This window comes from Zootoca vivipara, chromosome 4 (genome assembly GCF_963506605.1).
Source record: "Zootoca vivipara chromosome 4, rZooViv1.1, whole genome shotgun sequence".
Taxonomy (NCBI): Eukaryota; Metazoa; Chordata; class Lepidosauria; order Squamata; family Lacertidae; genus Zootoca; species Zootoca vivipara.
Window position 1 is genome coordinate 80472128 of NC_083279.1, and position 26066 is coordinate 80498193.

At 39.1% G+C, this 26066-nt stretch overlaps 1 protein-coding gene across 2 annotated transcripts in view; it reads right to left on the bottom strand.

Annotated features, from left to right (window-relative positions):
* Positions 1-1227: 1227 nt before the first annotated feature.
* IFT88 (intraflagellar transport 88) overlaps positions 1228-26066 on the bottom strand; it is a 32742-nt gene continuing 7903 nt past the window's right edge. For both annotated transcript variants that reach the window (XM_035115677.2, XM_035115678.2), the window contains exons 9-27: positions 25507-25597; positions 24678-24782; positions 23949-24051; positions 23004-23118; positions 21702-21933; positions 21198-21268; positions 20598-20684; positions 19636-19735; positions 14317-14403; positions 12435-12621; positions 11518-11626; positions 11153-11303; positions 9546-9661; positions 8384-8436; positions 7866-7931; positions 6914-7020; positions 2291-2351; positions 1638-1739; positions 1228-1500 (exon numbers count right to left, since the gene is read on the bottom strand). In XM_035115677.2, the coding sequence (XP_034971568.1) occupies positions 1379-1500; positions 1638-1739; positions 2291-2351; positions 6914-7020; positions 7866-7931; positions 8384-8436; positions 9546-9661; positions 11153-11303; positions 11518-11626; positions 12435-12621; positions 14317-14403; positions 19636-19735; positions 20598-20684; positions 21198-21268; positions 21702-21933; positions 23004-23118; positions 23949-24051; positions 24678-24782; positions 25507-25597 (2065 nt within the window). In that variant the 3' untranslated portion in view covers positions 1228-1378. The remainder of the gene's footprint in view (positions 1501-1637; positions 1740-2290; positions 2352-6913; positions 7021-7865; positions 7932-8383; positions 8437-9545; positions 9662-11152; positions 11304-11517; positions 11627-12434; positions 12622-14316; positions 14404-19635; positions 19736-20597; positions 20685-21197; positions 21269-21701; positions 21934-23003; positions 23119-23948; positions 24052-24677; positions 24783-25506; positions 25598-26066) is intronic.

Genomic DNA, 26066 nt, shown 5'->3' on the forward strand with positions numbered 1-26066 from the left:
TTACCGGTATGTTTTCCCCCACCCTTTCTCCTAATGAAGCAAGAGTAGTAGACATTGTCCCCCTTCCATTTTATCTTTCCAATAAACCTGTGAGGTAGTTTAGCTGAGAGTCTTTGACAGGCCCAGCATCGCCTAGCAACTTTCAGAGCCAGGCAAGGATTTGAACCTTGGAATATTTGATAATACTGTACTGGACTTTAGTCAATTGACTAATGTCCCAACAGCAGGTGATGCCAGCATGGAAACATCTGGCACATTCACTTTCCTTCTGCTTCAAGAACAGATTGGAATTGCAACATAGAATTCCAATCTAAGATCCTAATACACTGTGCCATAAAGTCCAGACATGAACAATGCGATTAAGTACCTTTAAGGTAAATTGGATCTTCGGAGGCGATGATAAATCGTTGAAAACTTCTCACAATGAAGTGGAAGAGGGGAAGCCAACACACTGCCCTCCAGAAGTTACTGGACTACAACTTCCACTATCACCGACAGTTGGCTGAGGCTGATGGGAGTTGTAGTCCAACATTTTCTGGAGGGCACCACATTGTCTACCCTTGTAGTGGATCCTCAGAGCTGCAAGCCTGGCAAGTGGTGGCAGCTTCCATCACATTGACAACAGAGGAAATTAACTTGGTTTCCTGCAGTCACTACAAAATTCCCCAAGGCAAGGAAGATATTAGAGGCAAAAAGTTTTCCTTCAAAATAAAAATGACTTGGGTGTATAGAATTGCACATCATGTAGACAATGGATAATTTTTTTTGCTCCCTTTCTCATAATACTAGAGCCCGGGTTAGCCAATAAAGCTGAGTGTGTTGGAAACTTGAGAGCAGATAAAGCAAGTACTTCTTCACAGAGAGTATAGTTAAACTATGGAATTTGCTCCCATAAAATGAATCATCAAATTAGGGGATTAGGAGATTTCATGTGGATACTAGTTAGATGCCTCTATACTCTTTTCTGGGTCAGAGAGAGCAAGATGGGGAACATGCAATGTAGGAGAAGATTACTACATTCAGGTCTTGCATGTAGGCGTCCCAAAGGTAGCTGGTTGGCTTGGCTAGATAGTCCTTTGTTCTAACCTAGAAGTGTCCTTCTGTTCTTATTTCCATAATGCTCACTATATGTTGTCCTGCCAGATCTTTACCTAATCTTCCCAAATACTCAGAATTATCCTCCCTCATGGGATAATCTGCATGAGTAACAAAAGAACATTCAGATCGTGCTCTATAAAAACAATTTACTCAAAATTCACAGTTCATATACACATTGCTTAAATAAACATAAGAACTTCACAACCTTATCAAAACCTGTAAGAAATATTTCTCTCTTTTTCCTTTCAAAGCTTTTAAGATTACTATACTGGGCTACAGGTTATTCTGGAAGCAAATCATCTCCCAGTTCTTCATCAGCAAATTCATCTTCATCTATTTTTTTCCTCAGTGCAGTTTTTGGTCTCTCAGCCTGTGGTCCAAGTGGGTCAATATAGGAAGCATCTAAATTTTAAAAAAAGAAACATACATTTTTTACTAAGAAAAGCAATACAGTCTCTAACTTTTAATAATTGTATGAGAAAAAGGGTGCCTTCTGACAGTATTTTGTTTCAAAGGAAGCTATTAGAAACATCAGTTACCTATTTCTTTATTACCACTGCTTTCATAGGGCTCATATGTTCCTGGCAAAGCTTTCAATTTAGCACTCAGACGCTCCCCTTTATGAGTGATGCTACCAGGATCTGACAGAAGAGAGAGAATATTAGACAAAATATCACACCATAAAGGCACGTATGAGAGATCAAAGATTATGTGTTTCTGTTTGATAGAAAACAAAATAAAAACAGTATTTAAAGCATTCCACATATGGTTCAGATGTAACAATCTTGGGCTGCTAAATTAGTTTCCGACTTATTGGTTTAATCCTTGCTTACGAACCAGGATATGAAACCATAAGCAAATACCAATTGTTAAGTGTGAACTCAGAAATCCTTACAGCCACCACCGTGAGTAGGTCTTGGTACTGATCATGTCTTGAGTTAGATCACGGTTTCCCTGACTCTCAGTCTTAGTTCCAGTACACTGGCTCTAAATTAAAGTACATCAGGATTCTTAGTAGAGTTATTTAGGTATCACCTCCTTTCACATGTGCTACCCCTGCAATTCTCCAATGCTCCTTTGATCCACATCTCCCTCTCCACAGAGAGAATGCAGACAGCAGGATTAATAAATGGAACCACATTTTCTTTGCTTTCAGAAACCTTAAATATGGCAGCATATGAGGAGCACTTACCACCACCACCGCTGCCTTCTCTGCGTGCCCGGGCACTGCCATCTCTGCCAGACTTGACACGCTAGGGAGCAGAGGAAGAAAGAGACAGAAGTGCTCTTTAATATTATCACCAATCATTTCTGTTACTTTTAATGTACAAGGTATACCTCACACTTCTGCTGGATAGCGAGGCCATTTGGTGAGCATCATGACTGAGTGGGGATTTGTTGCAGGTTCAACACACTATGTTTGTGTCTTAAAAAATGTAGCATAAACACTGACAACTAGGAAACATTGGCCTGCGAACGCTCCAATTGGAGAACAGCCATTACCAAAGGTGTCATGGGCTTTGAAGATGCTCGAACTCAGGACAAAAGGGAGAAATGTACAGTGGTACCTCGACTTACGAATAACTCAACTAACAAATGTTTCGAGTTATGGATGGAGTTCTGTCTGCCATTTTGGATGCGGTTTAAATAGGATTTTTTCAACTTACGGATTTTTTTAAAAAAAATTCCCCATTGGCTTCGACTTACAAATTTTTCGACTTATGAAGGTCTGTTCGGAATGGATTAAATTCGTAAGTCGAGGTACCACTGTACTAAGAGGAAGGTATTTGGCAAACCCTCACTGTGATCAACTCCCACCTGGAAACCTATGTCCCCGCTGTGGAAGGACGTGTGGATCCAGCATTGGCTTCCAGAGTCACTTATAGACTCACTGTTAAAACCGTCTTTATGGAAGACAATCTTACTTGGCTACAAGTGATCACTGAAGAAGATTCGTGTGTAACGCGAATGCCAGTTTTTACTCTGTGTGCTGGAACAAATTCTAAACTTCTCAGACCATCTTGGACCAAGACAGCTAAATATGCAAATAAACAAACCAAACACTCAGTCAGTTGTACTTCCCTGGCTTCCTACTCAGGGTCTGGTGGGCTCCACATGCTGGAAAGCTTTCCAGTCCAACACTTTGGTGAAATGAATGATAATCGTACAAGAGCACTATCATCGTCTTGTGGTATCCCAATTGTTTCTGTGAAGCATGTTGAAAAGAACTTCCCAGTGGAAAGCTTACCCTAAAGCCGAAACCCTAATCATATCTCAAGAAGTGCTACTGTGCTCATTTGGCCTGCAAGGCTATTCCATCCCAAGGTGGCATTGGGGAGGGCCACAGCTCAGTGGTAGGGCATGTGCTCTGCATGCAGAAGGTTCCAAGTCCCCAGCATCTCTGGGTAGGACTGGGAGAGACTCCTGCCTGAAACCCTGGAGAGTCACTGCCAGTCAGTGTAGACAATACTGAGTTGGATGGACCAATGGTCTGACCCAGTATAAGGCAGCTTCCTATATTCAAATTAATTTTGTCTCTTTGTCATCCATCTTTGTCTCCTTATGCCTTTGTCACTAGATTTCTCCATTCTTGACTGCTGTATACTTAATGACTGGCAGCTATTAGATTTCTGATTACCTATTACTCATTTATGTCACTTATATCAACCCCCACCGACATAAATTGTGATCCCAGGATGGCTGCCAGAGTAGTAAGAAATAATAACAGCTTTTTTAAAACGAGAAAAAAAGAAAGCATGAAAATCAACATGACAAACTAAAACAGCATCAGTGAAATTGTTGGAATAGTTCAGGGAGAAAAGAAGCAAGCATTGACCTCAGGCAAGGCAAGCATATCCTGGATAAGGGCCGCTTTGACAGGACTGAGGGCCACTTGGACAGGCAGGTAGGGCTGCCCACCTGTGGAGGATCTGACTTCATATGGTCATTGAAAGTTCAAAATGGGACTGTAAAGGAACAATCAGAAGTGCACTTAAGTGTGTGCTCCCAATACATCAGTGATTACTTGAACTTTTCCATGCCTGATGTCCTCTACAGCAGTGTTTCCCAACCTTTTCCCAACCATGTCCCTCTTCCGACCTTGTTTCCTTCCTGTGACCCCCCCCCCCAGATGTAGCCTGGGTGGCAGCTGCCCCCCAAATAAGTAAAAAGCAATACAAATCAGAGGTTCTGCTCCCCTAACAAAAGTCCTGGCTACGCCTATGCCTCCCCCGCCCTACCAGTAGATAGCTATTTAAATGTTTTGACTGCAAATAGAACATGTTTTACAGTATTTATAATTTTTATAATTTATACAAAATACAATTACATAAAATGATAGGGCCTTAATGAAATATTGTTGAAGCAGAAAAGCAGAATCATAGAGCTGGAAGAGACCCCAAGGGTCATCTTTCTAGTGCAACCCCTGCAATGTAACTCACCTAAAGCATCAATGACAGAGTTGATGTTTCAGGTCCTAACACTCTACTATTTACGTATGCAGGATCTATTCACTGAACACAGTCATCACCGAACACAGCAGTCACCAAGTGATAAACATACACATGTGAGTCAACTTTATTTCTAAGCAAATCCAAGAAATCAGTAAGATTGCACTTCTAGTTGCCAAGCACATTTACTTCTAGATATAATAAAAATTGCAGTGAAGTGAACTTGGCATGTTGTCACTGAATGCCATAATTAAAACATGGTGTTAAAAGTTGCACGTAATAAAAATCTTGAACCTAACAATGCTTGCATAGACTTGGAAGGTTCAGCTAAGGGATTTCAATAAAATCTATGCTATTTTAGATCAGGTTCATATAAAACAGATGATGAAAAATGCCTTATATTACAGTTGGACGGTTCAGCTGAAAAAATAGTGAAGATATTCTTCAATAGCACTTCAAGAAAACGTCTGCATATTAAAATCTTGTAAATCCAAAATTATTTTATTATTGCAAACTTGTAGGGAACACATTAAAAAAATTGCCACCCTCCAGGTTTTATGTTTCTAATATACTTGGCACTGCATTTAAAAACATTAATTTATTTGTTGGAAAGTGTAAATTCTTAAATGAAAACCGTTAAATATTTATTGGGAAAGTGCACCTTCTTGGAAAGAGGAAGGTGGTAAGATTTTTTCCAGCTGCATAAATTTTATAATCGCTAATTTTGCTCAAGAAGCACTTTTGAATGTCACGAATGATTGGGATTTTAATTATAAATCCCACTTTTCATAATATGGATTTTGTCAATTGTGCAAAAATCTACATTTGAATTTGTAATCAACAGGTGCGTGGATCCAAGGTTAACCTTTAATTGCTAGCTTGAAAAACAAATCTCACCCCACCGCCAGTGCATATTTTGCAAACCTCTTTTTTTTAAAAAAGAGATGTGTGGGTATGCATTCATCTAAAATCACAGAATATGTGGTGTTTAAAAAGCTGTTCCCCAGCAACTTCTTGTAAAGAAACTGCTAGGTCAGCTTGATGTAGGAGGCATAAAAACAGGCAGGAAAATTTTCTTTGGCTGTAAGGTCTCTTAGGTCATGAACTTGTAGACAGATGGAAATACCTTTGACTAAATACATGAACAAGTCTACAAAATCTGTGCAGGTGCACAGACTATTAAGTTAATGTTTTCAGCTGAAACAATCAAACTAAAGCAACAGTTCTGAATGTATGATCCACGCTATCGTAGAATGGCATTAGCAGTATTCAAAGATGGAATAGAAGCTCTTCCTTAATCCTTCCAAGTACCAGTAGTTGCTAGGGCCAAAAGACTTTACAGCCAAAGCCTACACCGAGTGGGCAAGATCCTTTCGTTGTTTATCAATAACCTGTGTATGGCTTATTATTTTCAGGGCTGCACCTCCCTCCCCTTTAACAAGTAGCACTTAAGACTGAAAATACAGATACAAAAGAAAACGTGGAATCTGCGGGAACATAACAGCTAGTAAAATGAAACACACAGAAAAAAATAGCTACAAATTTTCTGGAAGGCCTAGGCAAATAAAAAGTAAAGGCATCAAACTTTTCGTCAGGTGAGGTGCTCTGGGGAGGGCATTCCATTATGAAAACCTGCAGTGATGCATTTCCCCTGAAGATTTGTCAAACAGCCACTCAGAAAAATGAAACAAAAAGTCAGTTTAACTAGTTTTGCACGTGAATTGATCTGCGTTTCCAATGGTTGAGAGAGAGGGGCTGGCCCAAGTGAGTTTAATGGCAAGTGGGGATTTGAACCCTGGTTTCCCAGGTCCTGGTCTGACACTCTAAGCACTGCACCACACCGGCTCTCACATTAAGTATTGCCATTCCTGGCACACTGTATACTGGCTGGTCCTTTTTGTATGACAGATCAGTTTGCGTCACAGCATAGATGCTGGTGGGTTTATTTTTAATTCCAATGTATGTTTCTACTGAGCAAAGATAGCTCGCTGATCACAGCCTCAGATTGTCCAGCAAGCTCAGTAAGATGTAGAACTCTGTTCTAAATATTATATTAAGAATTCTTTGTAGTGAAATTTTGGTTTGACGGTCCTAGAAAATTACAGTCACAAATCTCTAAAACTTGATACTTTACCAGCTGCTTCTAAATTTGCATTGAGGACAGAAAACAGCTGCTTGTTCAGAAGCATAAAAAGTATCTTTAAAAAGCAAGATACCAAGATTTCCACAGGTCTTGTGAGCATCATTTGTAATAAAGCAAGAATCAGCCTCATCTCAGCTCCTTATACAAATTGCAATTTAAGAGAACAATCTTTACAGATCTTTAAGAAACAGTGAAATTTAGTTGTTTAAGTGACCCAACATACCTGTTCCCTTATTTCTTTCAGTTTTTCCACTCTCTTAAGCTTTGTTGCATACTCTTGGATTTCTTTCAAGCCCATGTCTGTGCAGAGTCGGACCAAAAAGCGTAAACCTAGTGGTATAAAAGTCATACCATTAGTTGCCATTACTGGACTTAAAAGCAGCTGTAAAAATAAGCAGAGCACACAGCCTAGCAACAATGACCGCAATCCAACTGCAATTAAGCCCAGTGATTTCAATGGATTAAGTAGTTTTGCTGTGTTGAATTGTGACCACTGTATTTATTGAGTGGCAATATGATTTAGCAAACATGACAGCAGTGTAGTAAAAAAGAGCTATTTTCCTGCTCCAGTGTCTAGTAATGAAGCTGTGAAAAGAAATACATTTAAAGAAAAACTAGCTGGGATTTTGTACAAATACTTTCCTATATGCAGAATGGTCCATAGTTAGATATGGAGGTGGGCAGAAGCCCATGGTGGCAGTTGTAACCCAAAGAAAACAACAGCACAAGACAGTCTAATATGTTAAAAAGTAATTTATTAGATCAGTTTTTTTAAAAAAAATTAATGGGATAACCATGTTAGTTTGTGGTAGCAAAAGCGACAACAAGCCTTGTGACACCTTAGAATTGAACATATTTATTCTAGCATAAACTTTGGTGTTTCAAACATATTCCGCCCACCATCCGAAGATTCCTGGGTACTGTAGTTTGTTAAGGGTGCTGGGAATTGTAGCTATCTTAGGAGTAAACTACCATTCCCAAGATCCTTCTTTTGGAGAGGGAGGCAGTGCTTTAAATGTATGCTGTGTACACAAGTCTTCAGCTCCCCAGTCAGGGATGATGGGAGTTGAAATCCACAGCATCTGGAGGCCATGCTATTGGCTCCCATTGCCTTAAGACTATCCAACATGAAAAGTGTGCTTAGAATAAAAGGTGCATAATATAAAACCACTTACATTCCGCGTTATCAGGAAACTTTCTGTGAATCGCCTTGTAGGTATCAAGAGCTTTTTGGTAGTTACCTGTTAGTAATATAAAACACACAGAGACACTACCATGAGACAGGGCCAAAACTAGGTTTTCTGTCACCTGGGTCAAAGACAAAGACAAAATTATCATTAGAAAATTATAATTTTGTAGTCATTTAGGTTCCATGTAAGGTGAAGAAATGCTTTTTGCAAGTCTAAAGTAGAAAGTGCCCTTCCATTACAAATAGTCCAAACATTATAGCACGCTCTTTAAGCATTCAAATGCAAAATAAAAACACGTAATGATACCAGTTAAATATTAAGGCTGCAATCGTATACATATTTATCAGGGAGTGAGTCCCATTGAATTGATCTTTGAGTAAACGTGTGTAAGATCAGGATGAAAAAAAGACCCTCCCAATCTTAGATTGCCTGCAATGGTTAAACACTGTGAAACAGTGAGATATGATTATCAAAGTCAGCATGAGATACGAAAGGAGACTTACCACTTCTTCTGAAGCAGCTTGCAACCATCAATTGCCACTTCACCTGAGTTGGTCTGCAGATAAATATGCCAAAGTGTGACTCATAAAATGTTTTCAGTGTTTTTAAGATGTAATTATTATTCTACAAGGTTTGTTTTTGGTACTGTTTTGCTATTTAGTTATTTAGTTTGCTGCCTTGAGCTTCCTTGGGAAGAGTGGCAAGATATTACTAAACTTCAAGGGTATAAAGGAAATTCTTCACCAAGTGAATTTTACCCAAATGAATCCTTGCATGGATTCCAGAATGAGGGTGAAATATGGTATTCATTGGGATTACGTTACCATGCCAGTTTTTAATCTGGCAAGGACGTTGTTGAAGATTGTGCAGTATGCTTAGTAGATGGAGCCCAACTGTTTTTCTTTTTACATATAAGATATTGTCCCAGCCAACGTTAAGCACACTGAAGTTCCAACTATTTCAGCTGGTGAGAATTAAACACATTTACGGGAATTTTAAAAAATAAAATAAGGAGGGTGCTGCAGGCTAGGTTAGAACATTGAATCAATGTAGCTCAATATTGATTTATGCATGAGCTGCAGTAAATCCCAGGCCAAATAGCTTTTTTTATATCTAGTATATTGTCCTCACTAAACATTTGTTGATTTAAAATTATCAAAGCAATTAATTTGTCGGGGGGGGGGGGTATGAGAGATGCTGGGGATGGGACATGATCGTTGAAGCATCTCCGTAGCTCTGTGATTCCTGTTGCTGTTCTTCTGTGGCTTGCAGCAAACAGTGGAAATAAATCTGAACTTTCTCATATAGCAAACATCTCTGGGTACCCTAGGATTGTTAAAGGATGTTGCCTCCTGTTTCTTATGAATGCAGCCCTAGGAAAACAGTCATCCAGAGTAATCAAACCTTCTGGTCCCATGAAGACCACCTAAGTAGATGCAGTTGCTCAGTGCTGCATTTCTGCTTAAGATGAAGTCTTAGAATTCCTTCCTTAAAAACTCCAAACAAATCATTCCATAATTTACATGTAGCATAATACAAAAATATATATCAATGTGCTTCCCCTGTGTCCAATATAAGTGTACTGCAGAAAGTCCCCTTACAAATGATACTGGTATAAATACTCAACAACAACAAAAACAACAACATCATGAATGGTTGGCTTACTGAATAAGTGCTGCTCTTTCAAAGTAGTGAATGGCTTTTTCACAAAATTGTGTGTCAATGTAATACGCTCCAAGCCATTCAATGACCTCAATGTTTGAAGGGAAATACCGATAGGACTGACAAAATAAAGAAGGTGGAAGAAATACAACATTAGTGATAAACAACATATTTATTCTGCTTTTGGAATATCTTACTCATTTATGTGTTTAATCCTCCAGATGCTGAAAACGTGTAATTTATGAATGAGAGCAGTGTGCTAATACACTAACTAATCCCTAAAGAAAATGTGGCAGGTTTTACAAATAGCAAAAAACATTTTAGAAAACTTTGCTGAGGTAAGTTTCTGCATGTCCTATTTTCAAACATTTTTATTTTGTGAAACTAAAGGTACACTCCACAAAGTACCTTCATTTTCTTAGATAATTTATTTTTTCATCTACATGGCAATTTTGAAAAAAGCTGTACTCAGGATAGGTTTCCTGACAATCTGTTGGAGGAGTGTATTTTATATTTTGAAAGGTAAAATTGGCAATTGAAAAATATTTTTAGTTGTCTTGACTTAAAACAACAACAATTAAGCTACATCTACAGTGCAATCCTATGCACATCTACATGGAAAAAAACATTCCAGTATGCTCTAAGGAGCTTACTCCCCTAGTGTGTTTAGGACTGCTGCCCTAAAAGCTAAAATATCAGATCAAATCCATTCTTGTTATGATTTTTTTTTATAAAAAAAATACAGAACATGCCACTCCCTGTGCAAGCAAAAAAACAACAACATAGGCAGCTGCCAGGAGCAAGAACAGAATGAGAATGGTGATTCTAAGGGCCAGTGTGTGGTTAAAAGAAAGAAGGAAATTTTTAGGAAAATAGGAGTTTTAGTTGATGCTGCAACTAAAATCAAGGAATGAAAAAGAGAGCCATTATTTGAATATTGCAGCTCATAGGAAACTATATCTAATTCCCTTTCATTCATATATATTTATATGTATCAAAAAAAAAATACAGTCAAACCTCGGTTCTTCAACAGCTCATTTCAGCTCCCAGACACTGAAAACCCAGAAGTAAATACTCCAGATTTTCAGAACCCGTACATCTGACACAGCTTCTGCTTGAGTGCATGAAACTCCTGCAACCAATCGGAAGCTGTGCCTCGGTTGTTAAACGTTTCGGAAGTCGAACAGTCTTCCGAAACGAATTACGTTCAACAACCGAGGTTTGACTGTATTGTGCAAACAGATACTATCTCCTTCTGAAATTCATCCCCGAAAAAAAATCTCTGATTTCCCCATACCACTGCAGCCCCCTGTACCCCACCCTAGACATTTACAGAGGGGACTGTAGCATATTGGGAGAGGGAAGCTGCAAGAGCTCTGCTATTTATTGTTCTCTGAATCCAACCCAGAGGCAATGGGTTGGATTAGTCGTATTGGGACCTATGCCGTATGTATACTTGAATCTGACCATCAAACTAGATTCAACACTTACATAGCTACTACTTTATATAAAAATGTCTGCTATATACAGCTTCCTTTTCAACGCATCAGTTTAAGCTAGCATGCTTTCCCTTGCATTGCATGCCTATTGTAGAAGGTAAAAGCACATACCTCGTAGTAATATTGAAAAGCCTGAGACTTATCTCCTTCACTGTCATAGAGTTCTCCAAGCTTTGCTAATGCATGTGAGTCCGTTGGAACAACACTGATGAGTTGCATAAGCCACTCAATGGCCTGATTAGGATCCTCCATTAATTCATATCTGAAGCATCACCAGTTAAGGAATTTCTTGCTGTGAGTCTTATGCATGGGAATTTAACTGCAATTTTCACGTAATCATACACTTTACTATTATTTTTTTATTTATTCTGTATCCCGCCCTTCCTTCAAAAAGATCTTTATTACATTATAAAGACAAAGACACACAGAGGATTTAGTGTGCAATATGTTTGATTCTATAATTGTTGAAAAGATACATGCTTGCTATTTGGAAGAGAACCTGGGCACTGTTTCGAAGGATAGCGTGAAGCTTCAGAAAAGAATCCAATGACTCATCTAACCTGTTCAGCTTTTTATACGTTAAACCTAAAAAACAAAAGGTCATCTAAATGGGAAGATTGAAATCTCACTGATTTATAAAGTTGAAGAAGCAGAAATTTAAGAACATGTTTATTATGGGAAATGAAATAAGGGAGCCACCCTATGTACAAGAAGCTGGCGTAAAGGCACAGTAGTTAAGTTAAACTGGCATAAAGTTACCCCAGATCCAAAATCTTGTTCAAAAGGGGAGAAGGCCTTAAAAAGAGTATTCTATGCTAGGTTGCCAGCTCATGTGACCCCTCTCCGGTCGTACACCCACCCCACCCCAGCAACACCCCCTTTTTTGGACTTACACTGGCCTTGGTTCAACCAGCTTCACTTAAGTTGGCTGAGCCATGGATGAAAAAGTTACGCTTATGTATCTTTGGCTAAACCAGGGTGGGGGACTTAATGTCAGCTGAGCCAGAGATTCGCTGCATCCAAAGCTGCTCATCCTGCTAGATCTTGCCATAGGATTGCTCCCTTAGTCTGCTAATGGCAATAACAATACAGAAACATTAAAAAGGAGGGGCACTTCTGGTGTCCCCCCCCAAAAAAATAACTGTATAAAAGCCCAACAGTATGAAAGTGCCCAGAGAGATCCTGTGTCTCAGCACTGGTGTGGACAGCAGACTCTAAAGAGAGACAATTACAATTATATAACACACTACTATTTCGTTAGTTAAAAACAGCTTTAATAAGAATGAAGCTCAAAAGTAGCACCTCAATCCCTTCTAAAAAGGATACATATAATAACCAGAATGTCAACCACAAACTTTACCATAAATGATAAATCCAAGTATATTAGACTTACCAATGTTATAAAGCGCTTCAGTGCATGAAGAATCATTTCTTAGAGATTCCTTATAGAACTCTGCTGCCTTCTCATAGTCTCCATTTGCAAAGATCGTATTTCCTTTATTTGTGAGAGCAGATGGGTTGTATCTATCAGAATTTACTGCTAAATCTGCATAGTGGCTTGCCTGTGTAAATTCATTTTCCTGAATTAAACACAGAATACAAATAGAATGTATTAAGCAGCTGCCATTTTGCATCTTAAATACTTTGCTGGCACAAGCAGCACATCCTTGATTTGATGATCAAATCAAAGATGGGAGAGATTCTCTGTTTCCGAAATTTCATTAAAATATATGTCATTAAAAAGGTAAAGGTATAGGTCCAGTCGTGACTGACTTTGGGGTTGCAGCGCTCATTTAGTGTTATTGGCTGAGGGAGCTGGCGTACAGCTTCCAGGTCATGTGGTCAGCATGACAAAGCCGCTTCTGGCGAACCAGAGCAGCGCACGGAAATGCCGTTTACCTTCCTGCTTGGAGAGATACCTATTTATCTACTTGCACTTTGACGTGCTTTCAAACTGCTAGGTTGGCAGGAGCTGGGACCGAGCAACGGGAGCTCACCCCGTCGCAGGGATTCGAACCGCCGGCCTTCTGATCAGCAAGCATTCAGCTCTGTGGTTTAACCAACAGCACCACCTGTGTCCCTTCATATATCATTAAATTCCATTTAATATTCAACCTGTGAAACAAGCTTAACATCAGCATTCCAAATATCCTATCCTATAGCAAGTTTTGGGAAAGGGACTTTAGTGGTTTTTCTCTTACTTTATGTCTCAAGGCTCTTGATGCCAATAACCAAATCTAGGAAGTCCAGACTAATAGCTATTGTTCGGGTATGTGCTCCAAATCCAGCATCCATGACTCCTTGGACAACGTCCTAAACTACACAAGCCACCCAAGATGTGATGTGTTATCTGCATTATCATTTCTTAAGGTGGGATGTGGAAGTGACAGAGCTAGGGGCTTTGGCACCTGGAGTGGAGGGGCGTGGCATGGCGCCCATGTGAGAGCGTCCAAATGGAGAAGCCGCCCACGTGCAAGCGTCACAATGGGGGTGCCTCCCGTGGCAATGTCACCCCCTCAGGGATGGAACCTGGGGTGGACCACCCCCCTTCCTATGCCACTGGATGTGGGAGAGGGAGAGAGCAGGCACTGGCTCGTGCCTTCGCTTGTCCTCTACTGCTCTTATAACACACAATTAGTCTGATGAGTTTCAACAATGCATTGATCACATCTTAGGCAGGCAGGCGATATTAAAATAAGCAGCGTGGGAACTCACTTTTGTGGTGCTAGAAATTGTGTCTGTGCATCTGCGCAGAAGCAGACGCCAGAAATCGCATCTGCACAGATGCAGATGCAGAAATCCAGCCCATGGAAGGATCTCCGCTGGACTGAACTGGCCCAGGCAAGGTAAACCTTGCCAACCCGTATTAGAACATTAAGGGTTGTATCAAATGAATGTATTCCATCAACACAACAACTTCCACCTGCACAATGGAACTTCTTCTTCCTCTCCTCTCTTGCAGTAAATATGTTCTGGGGTTTTCCCCAAATTTCCAGAACAAAAGGGGTTTTCTTCAGTGAGGGAATGGAGGAAAGAAAGTCCTATTGCCCAAGCAGAAGCAGGATGACTTTGTTTGATACAACCATACGAAACAATTAAAATGACGCTGAGCTGGCAGTTTTAACAGTCTAATTCAAATAAATGTGATCAACAATCTTCTTCGAAACCACTACTAATTGAATTTAAGACAAAATATATTAAATCCAAAGGGGTCACATGCTCTCAGACTTGGATTAAGTAAATTAACTGAAATACACCACCACGCTTTCACTCACCAAGAAATAAAGAAACGAAAGGTTCGTTGCAGCTGCACTTTTAACTCTGCTATCTTTTTTTTCAAACATCTTTAAAGTCTCTACAGCCTAGAAGCAAGTAATAATAAAGTGACTCATGTTGTTAAACCATTCAAACAAACCAGGGTTGATGCACTTTTTCTGTAAAATAAACGCTTAGGATAGGATAGTGTCTGTCAGTGTAACATCATAAAGCATGATAGTATGTGTCATGTTTAAGATCACAGAATAAAATACATTTGACTGCAATCAGAAACTCATTAATATCCCTGATGCACCAATAAAATCAAAAGCGACATTTCTCCCAAGTAAATGCATTTAGATGCCTATATACTACAGTCATGCCCTCTTCCCTGAAGTTCAGTGGGAGAAGGAGCAAGGTACAGATTTCTGAGTAAACTATGCAATGGAAATTTTAAGTCCCAGAATGATTTGAGGAAAGCCATGTAAGTTCAGCAGCTATAAAACAGATCTAACATAAATATGTCTCAGGATAAGGAGCACTGATATCTTTATCAATGAATAGCTTTAGGAATTATTGTATTTTTATTGTATGTTCTTTTAACCAAATTAAATCAAATCTTTATTATTATGGTCAATGACCAGTCTTAAGAAACCAGGATGAGTACATTTTTATTCTGGATTCACACTGTATTTTTCCATCCTGAATTATATTTTTAATAAATAAATTTGTAGACATCATTGAATCATTAATTTAAAGCAAATTAATTTGTTGTATGCGTTTTGTATTACAAATGCAAGGTTCTTGAAGTGATTTGTTTTCAAAATAATTATTGGATTTTGACAACACCAGCTCACAGCTGCATTTCTGGCACCCTGATCCTAAACATTTCCAATGGGGGATTTGTGGGCGGCAGCAGCAGCAGCAGCAGCAGAGAATGTCACTACAGTGTGGATGTAACTAGGGATGTCTGATGGAAATGTGAGTGAAAATTGTTGATGTTTGCTTATTCATATCTGAAAAAGAAATCAATCTAGCACATATGATCAGTATTTGCTGCTGTTGTTTTTTAGTCCACAAACAATATGTAATTGATCACTTCTTTTCCAATTGCATTGTGCTGCCTTTGCACTGAAATGAATGGCGTGGAATAACATAATTGTTAGGTAATTAATTATGTAAAATTCTGCAACAGCAGACAGACATATAATGCTGTTCTTGCAGGTGCTTAATTTTGCCAAATTTAACAAGAACCGAGAGGTGCGCATACCACCTTTCCCGTGCTTTAGAGCACATCTCTCCTTTAAAAACAAAAACAAAAAAACAAGCTGCCCAACAATAACTCTTTTCCTTCCTCTTCAGCAAAGTTTCCTCTACTTTCTACTATGTGGAGAAAGAATATAGTACTATTGGATCTGGACCTACACTACACACAAGTATGTTTCTTAACAAAGTGCTTTGTTTTTAAACATTTAGAACTTAATTACGTTGGTGCATGGAGCAGGAATTAAAATAAATGCAATTCCTTGCTTTTAAAAAGAAAGTTCCAAATTTTCCTGAAAAATGTAGATCATAATCATATCAGCTGCCACCGCATTTCTGCTTTGGAAAGTTATACTTCTTTCAGTTTCAGGTTGACTCATTTCCCCCCCTCCCCTACAATATTAAAATACTTGTTACAATTCACCAGGCTCTGTTTTCTCCTACACAGAAGTTTATGGAGCACAGAAATTCAGTTACTTAGTATAAAGTGAATGTACCTTAAAGCAGCAAGCCAATAATTTAAGTATATTTTAGGTTTACAGTTTCCAGCACAAAGTGCATTACTGTCTTAATTTATGAGGTGCAAAAGAGGGCATATTCAAAACACATGGGGCTAGCGCAAGTTTATTGCTCCCCAGCAAACCACTTAGGAAGCCAATACTTCTACTATAGCAGAACATTTTTCTCATTACAATGAATTATCTAAAGAAACCATTAATTTCAGAGGTGCGGGGGGAAAGCATTTCAGATGTGCGTGACTTATGCTTAGGTTTTATGCAAGCTCTCAACCATGGGTTTTTGTTTATCGCTATGAATACCTGCCTATAATCCTAAACACACCTATCCAAATCAATTCTTTTAGTCTCAAGACTTGTGTCCAAATAATGGGAATAAGGACTTGAGGATAAAACCGTTGTTAAAATATTTTAGGTACTGTAATCATAACAAGTCAGTATAGTAAGTATACTGTAGTGCAATAGTTAGCATACTAAGTAAAGTCCAATAATCAGTAAGCCACTCTATCCAAATTTCTCAATAAGATGCAAGAACATGGGAAATTGAGCAAAACAGCCATATACTGAGACAGACCATTGGTCCATTTAGCTCAGTACAGGTGAAACTCGGAAAATTGGAATATCGTTGAAAAGTGCATTTATTTCAGTAATGCAACTTATTATTTTTTCTTTTTCTTTTAATTTTTACAAATGCTTTCCTTTGGAAATTCCAGAGTAATAAAACAAATAGTTACAATAATACAAAAATAAACAAAAATAAACATCGCTATTACATTTCATTAATTATATTTCATTTATAATTGACCCGCCTAACGACAAATAATTACAATTACAACAAATAAAGGCTTGACATATCTTGCTTTGCATGTCATGCATCTATCTCATATATTGGTTTCACCTTTTAAGTTGCATTACTGAAATAAATGCACTTTTCGACAATATTCTAATTTTCCTAGTTTCACCTGTATTATCTACCCAAGTCAGCAGCAGCTCTCCAGGGGTTGAGACAGAAACTTTACCCAGTCCTACCTGGAAATGCCAGTGATTTCAACCAGTTCCACCACTTAGCTACAGACCTTCCCTTCTAAATAACAGATTATCTTGCAAAGTGAATGCTGCTTGCTAGAAATACTATCCAATTATTAGATTTTGTTTCAAACTGGTTGATACCAGGGCTTACCCCTGATCAGTAATCATCATTTTCCTTCCATTGCCCTCATCTGGACGTACTTCTTAGCTAGAGTGTAGCACTGAGCCATAATTATGTCAGAATACAGCCAGTAGTGTCATGAAAGTATTTTCCTACAGATGTTCTTGATTTATAGGAAAAACTGTGTGTACATGTAGCAAAATAAAAAATGTGTTATAATTTGCTGTACTTGTCATTTTTCTATACAGAGGTGTTAAAATTATTGATAAGTATTGTGTTAAACAACCCTGGCGCTAAGTGGAGGTTGCTTTTTATTCTACACCTCCCTCACTTTTATTGACAATAATTAAACAATCATGTCAGAAATAATTTGAAAGGCAACCCTGGGCAGTGAAGCCAAAAGCCATCAAAGGACTGTTTTTTGCATGGTTTCTTCACCTCTGGTGCTCAAGTGGCTTTCTGAAAACCTCTATACAGTAATTTCTTTCAGGATAAGAAAATGGGAAAACATCAATAATGAGCAAATGCACTACAGTGTGAGTTGTAGAAGATACACACCTAGATTGCTACCAATAAAGCGACAGAACTAAAACAATGCAGCTACAGTAAAACTATGGCAATGTGTATGGATCCTTACCTAACCAAGGACCTGAATTTAATAAGAATTAGTAGCGGAAGGTGGATGCGTACAGAGTCTGCAGCAGAAGCACATTCAGAGTGCTTTGTTTTAGATTTATGTTTTAGAAGTGCAGCACAGCCTTTCTTGCAGGTGGAGCCCAGAGGAAACCACTTCTGTGTGTGCACAGCACAAGATGGCTGTGCTGACTGCTGATTGGTTGGAAGCCAGTGACATCAGTAGTCCACCTTCCTTCCCCTACCTGAAGCAGTTTTTCAAATTTAAAAACAGATTCAGCTCTTTCTATGAGTATGGCTGTACATTTAATTATTATAAAGTAAATAAATAATAAATGTACAATGGTACCTCGGGTTATGTACCTGATTCATTCCGGGGTGCGGTTCGTAACCTGAAAAGTACATAACCTGGACGAGCGCGGAAGTGCACTTCTGCGCATGCGTGAACTGCGCAGAATGCTTTTGCGCATGCGCAGACCGTGCGCACAGCAAAAAATACTTCCAGGTTTGCGGAGTATGCAACCCAAAAGTACGTAACCCGAAGCAAACGTAACCCAAGGTATGACTATACATGCAACACCTTTTTTAAAAAAGAAGAAGTTTTGAGCTATTTTCAAGGACATTCGCCAGAATCTGCACTTCCAGCATGAGTTGCCATACGTCCAGGTTTTCTCAGACATTTAACCACTTTCCGCCCAGACACTGTTTCCAACAGCCGAATCCTGGAAATTCCGGATGTATGGCAACCCTAATAAACATGACTGCTGAATCAATATTCAGTTCCCTGGACAGTAAATGCCAGATTTAGGTGGGGAAAGCTGGGCTTGAGCTGCAGGAGAAGAAAATGCAAGGGACAATTCATCTTTACCCAGTCATTAAGTGCTGCCGATTCTTTGAAAGACTGACAATCTACACTAAACCTATGCAAATTTCATCTTGTAATAGGTATTGGTATTGTACCTACCTCTTCATACTTACAGTACCAAACAAAATGGGAGAGATAGTATGAAAGAAGGAAAGGAATAATTAAAAGGAAAGGAAAAGTAACATTTTCATAAACATAGAGATAAACACCAATAAATTAAATGTATGAGTGGAAGAGAAACATTTAGGACAGACACATTACACAAACCAATCCTATCAAGAGTTAGCACTTTGCTCAAAGGACCAGTCAAATATAGCCAGTTGATTTTCCCACTACTGTATCTCATTGTCAACCACAGTATTCCTATAATATCAGTGTGTAGATGGCACACTTTTTATTTCATTCTGGTATCATTTGTTAACAAGGGCAAGAGTGAGTGCAGCTTGCCCTGGACCTTGCAGTAGTTAGAGGCAAGCTTAGGAGCACAGCAAAAAAATTCCCACTGGCTAACTGGAATAACTGCAAGGATCCGAGTTACAAGAAAGGAGATTCTGACTAAACATCAGGAAGAACCTTCTGACAGTAAGAGCTGTTCGACCATGGAACAGACTCCCATAAGAAGTGGTGGATTCTTCTTCCTTGGAGGTTGTTAAGCAGAGGTTGGACGGCCACCTGTCATGCATGAGATTCCTGCATTGCAGGAAGCTGGACTAGATGACCCTAGGGATCCCTTCTAACTACAATTCTATGATTCTATGATCTCCAAGAAAACAAGTAGTGATTGGTGACAAATGCCACTGCTTAGAACACAGATTGTCAAGGTGGCTGGGGTAGACAGACATTTGCAGCCTAATCTGCATTACAGGGTGGCTGTAAGGATAAAATAAAGGAAAAGCTATGTACACCATCATACCTGATTAAAGTCCTTTTGCCTCAAATATGTAATTGCTTTATTGATTTCCAGGTCATTGGCTAACTCCACATACTGAGAAGCTTTTACCATTTCTACACACCTGGAACAGAATAAAAAACACGAGAAATTCTTGGTTGCAGTGAGCCTCTCTAAGTCAAGAAAGGACTGTACAGTTTTTTTGCCAAGCATCAGTTACAGGTGAATCCAATATATTGGTTTTAGGATCCAAACAAACTATGTGCTTGTTTACAGTTGCAAACAGGCAACAGGGGCTTATTATATACTTGGTGGTCTATAAACAGGCTAATGCCCTGAGTCTATCTTGGCAAGTGAAAAATTCCACAGGCCTGACTTATAGCAGCCCTGTATGGTGGCTCAGTATTATTACTATCGCAATACTACTGTACTTCAGACTGAGACTGAGAGACAGCTGCTTGCCAAAGGCCAATGAGGACGTTTATGGCTGTGGTGCGATTTGAACCAGGGATTTCCTAGCTCACAACTCTCATTCTGAGCCACTACCTATAGTACCACTTCTCATATTAGGATTTACACTCTGGAGGTCTGACAGGCAAGTATACTATGAATGAACTGTGATTTGTTTCATTGTAACCCTAGGGAGAAAATCATGTGGTTGCTGAATTAAACAACAGCAAACACAGAAAATAAAGAGTTCACTTGTAACACAACGTATTACAAGTAAACCCTTTATTTACTGTGTTTGCTGTTGTTTAAGATAAAACTGATTTGGGAAAGAAACTACTTTTGCCATTTTTCTGGACATTTATTGTTTGTTTATAGATAGTTTCCTTGGTGAAATGTAATACAAGCAGAATATGGTATACATAGCTTGGGCCAAACTACTTACAGGCTATAATTGGTGAACCACTGACTTAAATGTGAGTTTTCTGAGATAAGTGATCTGAGAAAGGCAACCCAACTGAAAAAAAAATGCCACCTACCAATCATAGCCTACAGCAAATGATGTTTCAATCGCTGGAGCAATTAGTTTAGCAGCCGTCATGATATACTTTTCTGCTGTAGCTTTCCTTTAAAGAACAAAAAATTATTTCAGGGGGGAAACCCAAAACAAATATCACAAACAATAGAAGCAGAACACAACACTAAGAGTCTTGTGGCACCTTAAAAACTAATGGATATATTATAGCATAAGCTTTTGTGAACTATATAGAGCACTTCATCAGATGCATCAACAGTAGGAGTGTCTACATCCTATATAGTAATAGTGAACCCATTCTTTGAGTCTGGATCCTTATGTAGCCAAAGGAGTACCATCCACACACAAGAGGGACTTGGGGGAAACCATATGTTTGCAGAAGTGTAAAAAATAAAAATAGAAAAGCAAAGCTAAACAAAAAGCTCAAATAGGACTGAATATGGGTACTTGAAGCTACACAGAAAAACAGGGGTGGCAAAGAAAAAAATGGTGGGAGTTCAACATTTGCTTAATCAGTAATCTAGACCAGACCTCTGTTCAGCTGTTCCACACATTCGTAGAACACACTAAGATGGTGCAACTTTGAAAGGACTTCAAACTTTACCTTTCACGCTCCATTTGCCGCAAGCTGTCATTTTTAATAGCTTCAATCAGTAGGTTTGTATGTGGATCATCCTAAATAAGGCAAATAAATGTCTATTCACTACAATTACATCAACAGTAGATGAGGATGTATACAAACCCACATACAGAATGCCGAAAGAACTACAATAGACTGCATTCCAACTATGCAAAAGTTGGAGTTTCTAAACACGTTATCCCTTCCACAGACAAGCAAGAGGCATCATCACAGTTCAGAACTGCAATCCATTCACCCAAAAGCATCCAAACAAGGGCAGTGAGGGTTGTGGCCTGGGGAGGAGAAAGTCCCAAAGGGAAGAGATGTGGCCCCTCCTCCAGCTCAAGGGCCTCCATCCCTGCCCTAGCATAGCACACGTGGGATTTGAACTACCACTACCACTGGAATATGCCAACAAAGAACCAGTGTAATCAACATTTCAAGCTTATTTGCTCTATGAATTGTAGATATAACTTTGCTCCTACTTACTCCTTGTGAAATGTATTTGTCATCATCATCAATTCCCAGTGGCACCGCTATTAATTTTTGGAAAGCCTTTTTCATTTGTTCTCTGTCTCCAGTAGCAAAATAGCAAAGGATCAAGTTGAAGCCTGCTTTTAGGTTTGGTGATGTGCTCATAATGTGCTCAAATGAGCTTATGGCGTCTGTATATTGGCCAGTTTTAATAAATGCAACTCCAATGTTCTGCATAATTTTAATCCTGAATAAGTAAATAATCATTAGAACCTTATCGTACAAGAGTAGATTTAAAAATACTAGTAGTAGTTCTGCTTACACTTCAGTTCAAATGCAATGAGTGCAATTTAAACAATGTAATCAATATTATAAACAATAAAACAGCAACCAGTCAAGGGTCAAACTAGGCCAAAAACAGCCACGTGTCAGCCCCATTTAACCATAAATAGGGGTGTAGGGTAGGGAGATGATGATTATAATGACAATGATTTATATTAAAAGGGGCAGCCTGTGAGTGGAGATGAAACCTTCCCCACTTTACCTCCCCATACTCTTTCCCCTTGAAGAACTTTATTTCCCAGCCTGGCTCACTGCTAGCAGAGTGGAAGAAAAATGCCCAGAGTAATGGAACATAGGGAAGTAAGATGGAGATGCAACAAGAGTGCAACCTGGCTCTCATCCATGTGCACATGTTGATGTTATTTATTTTATTTGTGTAATAATAAATACTAAATTTGTATACTGTTAATGTTAGACACTCCTCATCTCAACTTTATACATGAACAGGGCAGATAGGTGAATGTACAGGCATGCCTGCCTCCATCATGTAAACCATGGGTAGGCATTTTTCAGCCTGGGGGCTGGTTCTGGCCCAATCGCCTTCTAAATCCGACCTGCGGATGGTCCGGGAATCAGCGTGTTTTTACATGAGTAGAATGTGTCCTTTTATTTAAAATGCATCTCTGGGTTATTTGTGGGGCATAGGAATTCGTTCATTTTTCTTTATTTCAAAATATAGTCCAGCCCCCCACAAGGTCTGAGGGGCAGTGGACTGGCCCCCCCTGCTGAAAAAGTTTGCTGACCCCTGATGCAAACTTTGGCCCCAAGATAAAACAAAGACAGAAGTTAAATCAATTGAAAACCCGTCTACATAGAAACGTCTGAACTAGCCTCCAAAAAAATAGCATGAAACCAAGCCTGGTGGACCTCCTTAAGCAATGTTTGTTTTTATAACTTATTATAAAGTTTTTTCTAACTGTTTTTATCACATTATTATAAGCAAATAATGACAAAGTTATTCTCGTTGGAACTCACCTCATTTCTTTATGGACACTTGCAATCTGATCTAGAGCCATTCGGTAAAATTTGACAGCTTTTGAATAGTTTCTCTGCTTCAAATAAATATTTGCCATGTTCACCTTCAGCATGCCTATTAAACAATACACAGAAGGAGACACAGATGTATCCCATGACTCTCACAGGATTTTACTTGGGTTACACACAGAAAATCTATACCTTGGATACAGATGAATCTGCAGCCTTTAAATTATTGGGCAAGGATGAGCAATCTGCTGGCGAAATGATTATGTGATTGTTTGAACTGGGAAACTATTATTGGTGGCAACAAGCAATGGCATAAAAAAGCCTGGTTCATTTTCTGCCAGGTTAAGGAGTGTAGTATCAGGCCTTAGGATAGCATAAACTCTCCCCTTGCCCATTCTCCTCGAGTAAAAAGCAACTTCTTACCCAGCACAAAACTAGCTTAAATCTACTCTCTTAATCTGGCTTTGACCAAGGGAAAGTGGGGAGCAGTGGCAGTGGAGGGGGGAGCATGCAGGCTGGGGTAGGGTTGGACTTGTTCCAAATACCTTTTTCTGCATGCTTTAACCTAGTAGGAAACATCTGAATTAACTCCAAAGTGCATTCGTGTTTAGAATAAATGTGACTTTGAAAAGGGGGGAGGTTGTGAATTTATCAAATTATTTTTGCAGGAAACAAACTATAGGAGCATAAAGTCATCTTAGCTGAAAGCAACCAGTATTTGACATCTGTATTTGTAAGTTTACAAATATGTATGACTTCAGATTTCAAACTAATCACAACAACACAATCAGAATTCAGAGTTGGATCAGGAGATGCTGCTGATTCTCACTTCTCACTCATTTTAATGCAAATTAAAGACACTGACCAAGAGTCCCCATCTCCTAGGATGTACCCAATAACTGATTTGAATGTTTGGGTTTTGTGGATGTAACCTACCTCCATTGACAAACATCTTGTTTTTCACTATGACCTGATAGGTATTTAATGCTTCTGCATACATTTCATTAGCAGAGTACTGGCTGGCCAAATTAAAGAGCACCTGAAAGAAAATAAGTGAGAACATTTATATCATATGATAATCATATGATAAAAACAACCAACTTTGAATTTCATAATCACAAAAGATGCATCAGCCAGCACAGCAGCAAGAGTAGCTGCCTCCTGGAGGAGCCGGAAGCAGCAGCAGCAGCATAATGGAGTGACAAGACCAGCAACTGGCTTCACTATGGAGAAGACATATTAATTATGTCGTATCTGAAGAAGTGTGCATGCACACGAAAGCTCATACCAAAATAAAAACTTAGTTGGTCTTTAAGGTGCTACTGAAGGAATTTTTTTATTTTATGGAGAAGACAGTATTTCAGGGATGCATTGCCTCCCTCCCTCCCTTCACTAAATCCCCCTAGATCCCACTGGATTCAAGGTGGCCGGATTAACATCGTAGAGGAAGTCCAATGTATAGTTCTAATTTTAGGCATTTACAAAATTCATCCGAGTGTCAGCATTCACATGTGACTATGACCATTCTTCATATTTTAGACATGCACTCTATTTGATAAACTGGAATACTGCTCTTCTTGTATATCCCCCCCCCCCGAACTGTCATTACAAGTCCTTGAGAAAGGGTAGGACAGAAACTGATCTGCTAAATAGACAAGTACTTACTGTGTAAGTAAGATCTAGGTTGATGTTGGCAGGAGACATAGTTTGTTCACGTTGTCTTACTAAAGCTCGTTCCTTTCTTCCAGCATCTTTCGCCTTTTCAAGAGCCTTAAAGAAACAAATCACATTTCAGTAGCACCTTCTGCCCTTCTTTAGAAAATATTGTATGAAATGATTTATTTTCACTTATACACATTTTTATAGCATACATGAAGACAATAAGTGGAAGAACAATAAAAGAACAAGAAACAGCACATTCACATAGAAAGAATGATCAAATTGGAGATATAGTAGAAATCGCAGCTCTTATTGTACTTTCTGGCTAAATTCAATAGTGTTTCTTTAGGGACAAATGCACACACACACACACACACACCAGAGGGCTAGTAAACAATCAACATCTGTCTCTATATAGTTTACAAACACTAAATAGGAAAGTTTCCATGGCTTGGTTTCTAAGAATTGCATTTGGAGAACAGAAACACGCTGCATTTCTTCCAGGAGGAAATTTACTGTGTCTGAAATAGATGGGCCAGTGGCCAGTGGTGAAGTGTTAGTTAATTTAGGTGTTTCATGTACAATCCATCACATATAAATATACATGCATATAAGTAAGTATCTTAACGCAAGGGAGTCACAAGTGCACCACCACTGCGTTACCTCTAACAAATAAATGGGCCAATTTGTGTGGCAAATGACTTCCTATGTTATGGGATGTTCACAGAATGCTTCCACAGTCAAGCTTTCTATGTGGCAGCCATCTCATATGCTTCAGCTATCAGTATGCCAACTAAGCTGAAAGCAGCAGCTCAAATGAAAGGCTATGACTTACCAACTTTAAGTCTCCACAACTGTGAGCAATGCAGCTTTCTTCAACTAACTCGTTCACTTTTTTTTCCAACTGCTTAATCTTTCCCTCTGGACTAAAGTTAGGGAACACAATGGAATCAAATTAACATGAAGATTCACAAATACCAAGACAAAAATTAAACAACATTGGTAATGTGTGCTTTTAAAAAAACTGACTTAGCTGGTGATGGGAGTCCTCTCTGGTGGTACATTTATAGAATACCCACTTCAGATGTAGGAGTTTGCCTGCTACCATCAAGGGGTTGAATTCAAATGTGCTTTGCATGAGCAGAAAGGCACTTCCACCCATGAAAGGTGCCGCTCCTCCAATTCCAGTGATTCTTCCTTCACACTGCAGGACCCTACTCTCCACCCCAAGCCATTCTGGAGGGTCCCCCAATCCTCAAAAGCATATTTCAGTGAAAACACCCTGTTGCATGAGCAGAAATCAGCTTGCACTTCCCTAGTTCCAACCCACAGATTGGGGGGGGGATCACCTGGCACCTGAAAGATTTCTGGTATTGGAATAATTGTTTTATTCTC